Genomic DNA, 12,169 nt, shown 5'->3' with positions numbered 1-12,169 from the left:
GATACTCCAGAATCTCTCTTCCTGCTGTGCGACTCTCTACAAATAAAAATGTTATAACAAAAAGGACCCTCGCTATCAAAAATGGAACGGCTATGCATGCAAATTACATCTGAGCACTCAAAAATGAGTGTATGCCAACAGGGCCAAGTGTCTTGGCCCTAAACCTTACCATGAGGATGCCAAGGGTCAAGTCTTAGTTTTCTTATGAGGCAACGTCCTTCTTGTAGAGTTATGTCTGTAATAGGATCTGAATTTCAGTCCAGCTTTCCTGAAAGTCATACACGTGAATTTAGTGACTGTCCTATTATAGGAGTGTTAGAGTGATATTCCTTAAACATGAAAATTATTAACTTGGAATTCTAGGCACTTATAAAGAATTATGACTCCTGCCAATTTTTTTAAAAAGGCATTAGATGGCACAAAAGACATCATTTGGCTTTTTCCTGTATCCGTTGCTTGCAGTTCATAAAAGTGTCAATTAAATTGTTAAGTTCCATATGGGAAGCACTTTGTCTAAGTGGGGAAATTGGGATGGGATATGTCACCTGCTACTGTTATCTCATCTCTTCTTCTTCGCTTGCAGGCTACGCCCAGGAAGAAGAGCTGAAGGAAGAGGAGGAAATAAAAGAAGAGGAGGAAGAGGAAGACAGTGGTTCGGTAGCTCACCTTCAGGGCAGCAATGACCCAGGGACAGACGAGGAGCTAGAAACGGGTCCCGAGCAGAAAGGCTGCTTCAGCTACCAGAACTCTCCAGGAAGTCACCTGTCCAATCAGGACGCCGAGAATGAGTCCTTGCTGAGTGATGCCAGTGATCAGATGTCAGACGTCAAGAGCGTGTGCGGCCGAGATGCCTTGGACAGGAAAGCAAGCGTGCACGCCAAGCTTCCAAACGAAGCCCACAGTTGCATGGATAAAATGACCGCCGTCTACGCCAACATCTTGTCTGATTCCTACTGGTCGGGCCTGGGTCTTGGCTTCAAACTGTCCAACAGCGAGAGGCGGAATTGTGACCCCCGTAATGGCAGCAACAAGACTGATTTCGATTGGCACCAAGACGCTCTGTCCAAAAGCCTACAGCAGAACATGCCTTCCAGATCCGTGTCGAAGCCCAGCCTGTTCAGCTCGGTCCAGCTGTACCGGCAGAGCAGTAAGATGTGCGGGACCGTTTTCACCGGGGCCAGCAGGTTCCGGTGTCGGCAGTGCAGCGCCGCCTATGACACGCTGGTCGAGTTGACTGTGCACATGAACGAAACGGGCCACTATCAAGATGACAACCGCAAAAAGGACAAGCTCAGACCCACGAGCTATTCAAAGCCCCGGAAAAGGGCTTTCCAGGATATGGACAAAGAGGATGCTCAAAAGGTCCTGAAATGTATGTTTTGTGGCGACTCCTTCGATTCCCTCCAAGATTTGAGTGTCCACATGATCAAAACGAAACATTACCAAAAAGTGCCTTTGAAGGAACCAGTACCAACCATTTCGTCGAAAATGGTCACTCCGGCGAAGAAACGCATCTTTGACATCAATCGGCCATGTTCCCCCGATTCGACCACAGGATCGTTTGCAGATTCGTTTCCTTCTCAGAAAAACGCCAACATACAGCTGTCCTCCAACAATCGCTACGGCTACCAAAATGGCGCCAGCTACACCTGGCAGTTTGAGGCCTGCAAGTCCCAGATCTTGAAGTGCATGGAGTGTGGGAGCTCCCACGATACTTTGCAGCAGCTCACCACCCACATGATGGTCACCGGTCACTTTCTCAAGGTCACCAGCTCTGCCTCCAAGAAAGGGAAGCAGCTGGTGCTAGACCCACTCGCCGTGGAGAAGATGCAGTCGTTGTCAGACGCCCCAAACAGTGATTCTCTGGCTCCCAAGCCATCGAGTAACTCAGCTGCTGACTGCACAGCTTCTACAACTGAGTTAAAGAGAGAGAGTAAAAAAGAAAAAGCAGAGCAGATCAACAAGGATGAGAAAGTCATGAAAAGCGAGGACTATGAAGACCCTCTACAAAAACCTTTAGACCCTACGATAAAATACCAGTACCTAAGGGAGGAGGATTTGGAAGACGGCTCAAAGGGCGGAGGGGACATTTTGAAGTCACTGGAAAATACTGTTACCACCGCCATCAACAAAGCCCAGAATGGGGCTCCCAGCTGGAGCGCGTACCCCAGCATCCACGCCGCCTACCAGCTGTCAGAGGGCACCAAGCCTGCTTTGCCGATGGGCTCCCAGGTACTGCAGATTCGACCCAACCTCACCAACAAGTTAAGGCCAATTGCACCCAAGTGGAAAGTAATGCCGCTGGTTTCTGTGCCCACAAGCCTGGCCCCATACACGCAAGTTAAGAAGGAGCCGGAAGACAAAGATGAAGTGGTGAAGGAGTGTGGGAAAGAAAGTCCCCATGAAGAGGTGTCCTCTTTCAGCCACAGTGAGGGGGATTCTTTCTCCAAATGTGACCCCCCTTCAGAATCCAAAAAGGCTGAGCCTTGTCCCCTGAAGGAGGAGGACAAGCGGATGAAAGAAGGTGGTGAGAAAGAGAAACCCCAGCCCTTGGAGCCAGCATCTTCCCTCAGCAACGGCTGTGCCCTCGCCAACCATGCTTCGGCCCTGCCGTGCATCAACCCACTCAGTGCCCTGCAGTCTGTCCTGAACAATCACCTGGGCAAAGCTACGGAACCCTTGCGCTCTCCTTCCTGCTCCAGCCCAAGCTCAAGCACAATGTCGATGTTTCATAAGTCGCATCTCAGTGTCACGGACAAGCCGGTGTTGAGTCCTGTCTCCGCAAGGCCGGCCAGCGTGTCCAGACGCTACCTGTTTGAGAACAGCGACCAGCCCATCGACCTGACCAAGTCCAAAAGCAAGAAGGCTGAGTCCTCGCAAGCACAATCCTGTACGTCCCCACCCCAGAAGCACGCTCTGTCCGATATCGCCGACATGGTCAAAGTCCTCCCCAAAGCCACCACCCCAAAGCCTGCTGCTTCCTCCAGGGTCCCTCCCGTGAAGCTGGAGATGGAGGTCAGGCGCTTCGAGGACGTGTCCAGTGAAGTCTCAACCTTGCATAAAAGGAAAGGCCGGCAGTCCAATTGGAACCCTCAGCATCTTCTAATCCTGCAGGCTCAGTTTGCCTCCAGCCTCTTCCAGACGTCGGAGGGCAAATACCTGCTGTCCGATCTGGGCCCACAGGAGCGAATGCAGATCTCGAAGTTTACGGGGCTCTCGATGACCACCATCAGCCACTGGCTGGCCAACGTCAAGTACCAGCTGAGGAAAACGGGCGGGACCAAATTTCTGAAAAACATGGACAAAGGACACCCGATCTTTTACTGCAGTGACTGTGCCTCCCAGTTCAGAACCCCTTCTACCTACATCGGTCACTTAGAATCTCACCTAGGTTTCCAAATGAAGGACATGACCCGCATGGCCGTGGAACAGCAAAGCAAAGCGGAGCAGGAGATCTCCCGGGTATCATCGGCTCAGAGGTCACCGGAAACCATAGCTGGCGAAGAGGACACAGACTCTAAGTTCAAGTGTAAGTTGTGCTGTCGGACATTTGTGAGCAAACACGCAGTAAAACTCCACCTAAGCAAAACGCACAGCAAGTCACCCGAACACCATTCACAGTTTGTAACAGACGTGGATGAAGAATAGCTCTGCAGGTATGGGTTTGCTCCCACGTGGTTGTGACAGTAACTTTGTGAGGAGCTTCTAGAAGGGAGATGGGTCTATTTAGAGGCAGCTGACATCTCCCTATACCAAGAGCACAGTAGCCTGCTGGAATAGCACGCATTTTTATGAAAGACCAGAACATGATAATTAAGTCCTAGCCGTTCTCTCAGTTTCTCCGGTTCAGTGTTGGGAAATAGAATAAAATGGGTTTAGAGAGATGGAGCTCACAGGTGACTGCCTCTTGATACCCAAGGCCCTCTTAGTTACCCAAGGCCCTCTTAGTTACCCAAGGCCCAACTTTCAAGGTCCAGCCAAGGCTACACCTCATTTTAATTGATAAGTACTGACTTGTCTTACTGTCCCATTTCACCACCTCACCTTCCGAGAGTAATGCGAATGACTTACAAGGTGATGAAAATTCTTTTTAAAAAGTGAGCAAGCGAATAAACATTGTAGGGTTCCTGGGGGTAGCCACTATACAGAGATTTCTTAATCAACTCATGAATAGTTTAAAGCTGGCTTTATTATTATTACTAGTAATTAATGCTTTTTGCAGCTTACTTGCAGCAATTGCTACCTTCCACTCCCTCCCCTTCATCTCCTATCCATTAGGTCTCCTGTGAAAGGGCATATGCCCTGTAGTCGGATGGGAGGAAAATACTCCTCTCTGCAGAACACTGAGATGAAAAGAGAGGAAGCTTATTTTCCTCCCTCGTCTTTTGGTTGTCCTGGAGATAAAGCTAATATCAGAGTCCACCTTTAGCAAAGGTAGATGCAACGCATGGCTTTGAGATTCTATTTTATATAAAGAAGCGAATGACGCTCTGCACACTCATTGCCAAGGCACATGGGGTCCCACAGCTTGAGATAATTTGCATCATGCATCATCAAAGTTCCATGCCTGGCAGAGTCACCAGTGCCCAGACTACCTATGTCACCTTCAGGAAAGAAGACAGACGCCAAGGTCAAGTACCTTGGCAGACTAGTCCCACCAGCCATTTTCAAACGTTGAGCATAAGCAAGGCTGAACTTCTTTTCACCGCCCTTTATGTATTTTCTCTACCTCCTTTTCTCTCCCCTCCAGCATGATACCCCCATGTGCTAGGGACCATCAGATGTTCAGGTTGGGGTGTTAGGCCACACCCCATAATGGGACCCAACCTGACTTAAACCTTTGGCACTTGCCAGCCCAGTTTATGTCATGCTAGGTTATAGATTAGCTCTTTTGGTTAAGATATGAGATACGAACAGTTCATACTAGCATACACTTGACCCTTAAACAACTTGGGGGTTAGGGGTGCCAACCCTCTGCGCAGTGGAAAATCCGTGTGTAACTTATAGTAGGCCCTCCCTACGGTGTAGCCTGCCTATCCCTGCTTCCTCTGTATCCGAGGTTCCACACACGCAGATGCAACCAACCCTGGGCTATGTAGTATTTACGCTTGAAAAAAATCCATGTATAAGTGGACTCAGGCAGCTCAAACCCATGTTGCTCAAGGGTCAACTGTATAAGCCCTCACCACCTCCTCCTGTCAGAGCACTTGTTGTTAAATAGGAGACTTTCGGTTCAAGCCACCAAGCCATGAGCCCTAGCAGAGTTCCAAGTGGGGACGGGTATGTATATGATGTGGCTTTGGGCTCACTTCACATCACATAGGGAGGTTTACTGAATGCAAGGATGGTCAGAATGAAATGAAGGGTTAAAAACTGGGACTGTTGCCTCAGTGAGAAGATCTAAGAGCTTCTGACAAAGGGGGAACCCATCCTATCACTCTAATGGCTAATGGCTATCTGGGCCCAAATGAAGACTTTTGTTTTGTTTGCATGTTTTTATCATGATAATTAAAGTGTATTACTGGCAGAGTCCTCTCTTGCTTTCCAAGCATGATTTGTTCAGCTCATACGATTAAAAGAAAAGCTGAAACGCATCTATTGAATCTAAATGTGAGCTTGGGTCTCCATGACACCTATTTATTTGCTATATAACATTTTAAATTTTATATAACTTACTATCGTGCTTTCCTGGTCCTTCAAAAAAGAAAAAAAAAGATGGATATACACAGAACACACAGAGATAAATGCTTCCAATCCCATAGTGGTAGGTCCAAACCATGGTGAAAAGGACAAATAGGTAGTGTTTATTTGTGCTACAATGAAGACCAATTTTCCACATTTTAGGTTTGTAATCATTTAAAAAAAATCAATATCACAGCCAAAACATTGCAGTATGTAAATGGAGAATGGGGAGGGAAAGAAAGCCTCAGTCAAAATCCGAAATGCACAAACCTGTTCTAGAGAAGCAAAGAAAAACCAATAATTTGGAAAAACCGACACAAAGGTACTTACAAGTCTATTAAATACATAGATAAGATAGCTCTTTTCTCATCCCTCTGCATTTGTACAGAATAAACATTTCTGATTTGGACCTTCAAAGCACCATATTACAAAGTTATCATTGTATGAAAATGAAGTTCCATCAATACTGTGATTCTGAGAGAGGACAGCAGAAAAACAGGTTTGAGTGTTTGGAACGCATTCAAAGTGTATGTGTTGTGTGCATACAAAAAATGATGCAGGTGCTTGGTGTTTGTGTTGATACTAAAGATCTCCTGGTCTGCCTGAATTGCTCCCACATCTGCACAAAGGTGGCTTTCTGATGCCCTTCACCTAGAAAAGAATTCCTCTACCCTACAGGTCCACTTTTAGAACAATAGGTGTGCAAAACCTTGCCCACTGCTTAGAATTATGCATATATGTTTTCAAATGATCACAAAATGAGATCACTATTATCTGGAACTCTAATTTTAGTTGGTATGCATGACAGCACAAATTGTACAAAATGACATGTCGTCTTAGTAAGGATGGTCAAGATTTTATGGAAAATTTGGGAGCTTTACCATACCTGTGTTCTGTGCAAGATGAGAATTTTGACCTGCATTTTCTTTCTTTTCTTAGATATGTCTTAAATTCTACAAAATTCCCTGCCAAATATTAAATGCAACTTTTCATTAAAAATTAATTAGAAAATGTTCAATGTGCATCCCTAATTTAGGATATAAGTAATCTAAAACAATTTCAACAGGTATTTGTATATACCTTTAAAAACCACATGCACTTGAATAACAGGAATTAAACAAAGAACAAGTCAATGAGTCTAGAATGCATAAGGACCTGAAATTATAGTCATTACCGTGTAATGTAGTGTACAAGAGTGTACAAGAGTGTACAAGTTTAGCAGCACAACTAGCCTTGAAATTGATGGAGGGGATGAATCTAAAACCCATGTTCAGGGTGAACAGCACATAGGTTCCCAGATAAAATACAGGATGTCCGGGTAAATTAGAATTTCAGGTAAATGACAAGTAAGTTTTTAGAATAAGCATGTCCCAAATATTGCATGGGCCATATTTATACTAAAAAAAAGTGTTCATTGTTTGTCTGAGATTCAAATTTAACTGGGCATTCTGTATTTGTATTTGCTAAATCTGGCAACCCTAACAGCATGGGTTATATGGCAGCCTGGGAAGAACAAAATGAGCTGGACTAACTAATGTCTATTAGAGGCATCACCCTTGCTTTCATCCAGCAAATAATATTCTTTCTTTCCTTCCTTTCTTTTTTTTCCCCTCCCTCCTTCCCTTCCTCCCTCCCTCCTTCCCTCCTTCCTTCCTGTCTTCTCTCCTCTCTTTCATCTTTCAACAAATATTGGCTGGGATTTTACTGTGCACCGGACTCTATTAGCAAAGGCTATGTGATGGAGAACCAACAGTCGTGCTGATTATACTAGCCAAATGTGCCAGGGCTGCAGCAAGCACATCACAGACATTGTTTCACTTGATACTCACAAACAGCCCTATGAGGTAGGGTTGATTCAGCCATGTTACAGGGGAGGAAATGGAAGCAGAGAGATTCTGCATGAATTTCTCAAATTCCCACCATCTCTGAGCCTCACTCATTCATTATCACCCGTCTAGAAAGCCATCACTCCATGCCAAGCACTGTGCTAATCCCAGGGAATAAGCCAGTGACCAGGACAAGAGTCTGCCTTGGAGGCTCGTGGGAGACACAGAGACGGGCAGCTCTGGGGTAAACGCCGAAAGGAGCACACAGGAGGGCATCTGGCCAATCCTGGGGGAAGCCGAGGAGGGGAACGGTGGTACCAGGGGCAGTGTGATGTCAGGGCTGCCGAGTTCTGCAGGCCTGGGTTCAAACCCTAACTCACCCACTGTCTCTTAGATATGCCCCACTTCTGTGTCTATAAAGCGTGGACATAATTCTCCCCTCACAGAAAAGTTGTGAGAATTAAGTAAATGTACGAAATTCTTTTCCGTGAAAGCTGTCTCATAGGAGGTTCACAAGAAGAGTTAGTTCTAGGCAGTGACTACAGGCCCATACCATGTTCTTCAGCTTCGCCTAAAGTGTATAGAGCTTACAGAGTGTTCCCAGGTTGAGCTATTTAATACTAGGCAGGTGCCCCAAGGAAACCTTGACATACTATTTAATTATAATGATAGCAATGACAGCAAAACTACCACCTCTTGGCCTCTTTCTATGAGTCGGGCACGGGTATTCAGATCATCCTGATTTTGCAAAAAGCTCAAAGGCTTCCGTGATTTGCCTAAGAGCACACAGTGAGCATAGAGATGGGATTCGAACCCAGGACTGCCCAATGCTCATCAAGTTTCTTCTGCCTCTTGGCTTCTCCTCTGTCTCGCCTGATGGTTTCCAGGTGCTACCCACGGCCAGGAATACATCCAACGGCTCAGAAAAGAAGTCTATAAAATGTGGTGTAAGGGTGGAGAGATGATAAGGGCTCTCCTTGGCCTCTGGGAGGCTCCAGCTGCAAATCAAATACCACAACTCGGGGGCCTGGGACTGACCTGGGGGAAGAAGCAACACATCCTCACTCTCTGCATTGTAATTTCCTTGTTCAGTCAGGTGACCATACAATTACCATAGAGCGTCTCACCAAGAAATGACCCAAATTCCAGGGAGAATAGATGCGTGAGAATTCTTTAATCCTCATCCGGACTCTAATTTTGGGGAAGCAAAATGAGAATTTGGAAACAGGACATGTGACCATGAGACCGCGGCATTTCTAACGCAGCAAGAAACAAATGCGTCACCTCTTTTCACGTTTTCATTTCACCCGAGCGATCTGGCTTAACCCCTCTTTTGCATCAATGCATCTCCATCTCCGTTGCACTTTCCCCCTCATTTGGACTTCTGAATGCGCAAATCCTGACGGGTATAATTTGGTGCTTTAATATAGAGTAACATTATTTTTCATTTACTCCAATCTGCCATCAGTATCATCTTTTCATTTAACCAGATGCAATTCTTTTTTCTTTCGCTAAATTGAAAATCCATGAGCGACAGGGAGTGCAATGTTTTAATTAGCTCATATTTTTTATATGGATTTATGTCTTTAAAATACATTTGTGTAATTCTTCAGCGAAATTAAAAACGTCTTTCTGCAAAAGTGAGGAGAGGAAAATAAAGAACTAAATTGTGTCGTTAGCTGAGGTAGATGCAGATGGAGAGCGGGATCTAGTTGAGAGACACACACCGATCACAGGGCCTGTGCCTGGGCGGAATTTGAACTTGCCCTTCATTGAAAGAAGTCTTTCTCTGTAAAGATTTTTCGAAAATGGCTTGAGGTCGGGTTTTTTTTAAGGCCCCTAGTAAGTAAACAAGCAGTTACCTTCACCGAACTAATTTGAAACTGAACCTGCCGCCAAACAAAACAGAAAAAAAAAAAAAAAAAAAAAAAGAAGTCATCATGATAAACAGTTTTCTCCTGCATTTCTCTCTTTGTCTTTTTTTTTAACGATCAAGTTTAAAGCGTTCCACGGTGTTTTTTTTTCTACTTTATAGGAGACAAGTGACATTCCATGGTAAATGAGAGAAAAAGCCATGCAGAACTGAAATCTTTCTAATGCATTGACACCAACTTGCCCTCTATTGTTGGAAATGAGCAGGCGCTCATGATTGTTCATCAAACGGCTCCTAATGCAGTTAAAGCATTCAGCTATAATTTCTCCTTGCATTTATAATTACTGTCATAGACTGCACACCTCGGTGAGCAGATTAAAGCTATAAACTATTTAGCCGCGGCTCTAAGACGAGGAACTTGATTTGTCTGGCAGGAGTTATTTGTTAGGGAGCTTGACACTTCACATAAAAATGACTCAACTTGATGAAGAACAATGCAGTTTTAGCAATGCAGGGATTTTAAATCAGTCACGACGCCACGCCCTGCAAGAATCGCAGGGCAGTTTGTTAAATGATATGTAGGCCACAGAGATAACGGAATGCATAAAGGGAACCAAAATAGAAGAGGATTTGGTGTGCTGTGCTTTCTTTCCTGGCTCTTCCTCTGAAAGAACAGGAGTTTGTTGAAAATCACTGCATGTCATGTTCTCCTATTAAATCCAGTGTCAATATTACGCCAGGCTCACCTGGCAGGCAAAAAGGATGCCAGGAGCCCAAGGCACATGTCACATTTAGGGGTTTTAGAGAACTTTGTGTTGCTGTTGAGCACATTCACTTCCCAAAGCCCATGAGTCCAGGGTGCTGTGGAAAGTGGCGGTGGTTGTTTTTCCTGGAATAGTCTTTATTTCTTTGTTTATTTCTTTGTTTTTTTACTGGCAGGAAGCATATGATATATTTAGGCACGGAGGGCCCTTCTATTGGGCTAATCCTCCAGCGGTGCTGTGAAAACTTGAAAAAATAATCTATGTGCAGGTTGATGAGAGAGGCTGGCACAGACAGGGTGGCAGTCAGTGCAGCTCCCTTTCTCCCTTCTCAGCTTGTGTCCAGGGTTAGGTAAAACAGTGTACATTACAGGCAGTGGTCAGTGCTGGGCCTGGCCCACAGAGCAAGGGCTTGACAATTATCACTTTCCTCTCTCTATACCCCACCTTGATCGCCTACCTCAAAAAAATCCTCTTGGGTTTGCTTAAGGCTTAAATCAAGATGGGGATGGATTGTGCCATTTGATTTAAAGAAATAAGGAGAGACTGCTAGGACCGATGGAACTAAAACAGCTTTGAGGGGGAAACGGTAGTATTGGGTGGTGTTTGGGTGGCCCTGGGAAAGGATGCAATGTACTGTTAACCTGCATGTCTTCCCCTCTGACGCCCCCTTTCTCTCCCTGCCATCATCTACCTTGAACATTTTCATTTGCTACAGTCCATCATCCCTGGTGGCTGTGTCATGCTTAGGAAGATCTGCCTTGGTCTTCCATGAGTTTTGATGCAAATGATGATGCTGATGATGATGACGACGTTGATTGATGGGGTCAGAGAAAGCTAAAATCAGTGCCTGGCACAGTGTCCGCTATCACTATTGTCCTTGTTGTCACTGATCGATATTGACAGAGGATTAGCATTTATTGAGCATTTACAGTACCCCAACTATTGTGCTAGGCCCTTTATGTATATTATCTCAATTAATTTTAACCCTAAACTCTATAAAGAAAGAACTGTGGTCACGCCTAGGCTACAAGGGAAGAAACCAGCCCTTGGAGAGGGGACGTGGTCAGGCTCACACAGCTAATGGGTGGCAGAGCTGGAAGTCACGTGTGGACAAATGACTACCTACCTCAAGCTGGAATTCTGGACAAAAGTTCTCCCATCACCCTTCTGGTATCCCCTGGCTTAAATTCTATCGGGTGCTACACCAGAGTGTGAGATGTGAAGCCCGTCCACAAGTTACTTGCACGGGAGAGAAGATGAATGGGCAAAAAAAAAAAAGTTTAAATATCTCGAAAGCTCAAATCTTTGACACAGACAACTTCCTACCACTCAGGCCCTCCAGAAAATTGGCACTTTCAACGTGCACGGTTTTATCTGGTATTTTTTCATCTATGGAGGAAAAAATGATGTTTCAGGTTATGTTATTTTCAATGCTACATTACTCGATTTCACAGTCAAATAATTCTATTTTTGTTCACAAGAGGATTTTGTCGAGTTTAGTTGTTTATTTCTCCCTCCTTCCCCCATTTGCTGTAGCCTCCACTTCCCCTTTTGCTGCCTTCCTGCGGATTCTCCGGTGTGTGATAACCGTGGAGACGGGTCCTTATTGGATAGTGTTTGCTCTGGCTTAGAAGTCAAAGACCAATCGGGACCTCATCATCCTAGAAATGGAGGAAGATGAAAAGTGAGGGGACTTTGGACGTGGAGGGAAGGCCTGTCACAAAGTCTTAGGAGACAGAGGCTTCCTGATGTCTAAAAATCCCGTGAAGGAAGCACATGGCAGAGGAACTTGGGCCCTGGAACTGCTGAGGCCGGGTCTTGGGGCCGGGTCTCCACTTCTTAGCCAAGAGACCTGGGGCAGATCACATCACCTCACCTCTCTGACCCTCAGCCGCCTCTTCTACCAAGTGGCCGCATGTCGGCTGGCCTCACATCCTGTTACAACATCTTTTAAAACCTACTAAGTGTCCCCGTAGTACAGTATGAGGCACATAGAATTAAAGAGAGCATCTCCCATCAGTGTT

At 45.4% G+C, this 12,169-nt stretch overlaps 1 protein-coding gene across 1 annotated transcript in view; it reads left to right on the top strand.

Moving 5' to 3' along the window:
* Positions 1-5,520, top strand: part of TSHZ2 (teashirt zinc finger homeobox 2) — a 265,595-nt gene extending 260,075 nt beyond the window's left edge. The window contains exon 2 of the mRNA XM_068524655.1: positions 584-5,520. Coding sequence (XP_068380756.1) covers positions 584-3,648 — 3,065 coding nt within the window. The 3' untranslated portion in view covers positions 3,649-5,520. The remainder of the gene's footprint in view (positions 1-583) is intronic.
* The last annotated feature ends 6,649 nt before the right edge of the window (positions 5,521-12,169 follow it).

This window comes from Eschrichtius robustus, chromosome 16, assembly GCF_028021215.1.
Source record: "Eschrichtius robustus isolate mEscRob2 chromosome 16, mEscRob2.pri, whole genome shotgun sequence".
Lineage (NCBI taxonomy): Eukaryota > Metazoa > Chordata > Mammalia > Artiodactyla > Eschrichtiidae > Eschrichtius > Eschrichtius robustus.
This window is presented reverse-complemented; position numbering and strand designations above follow the sequence as displayed.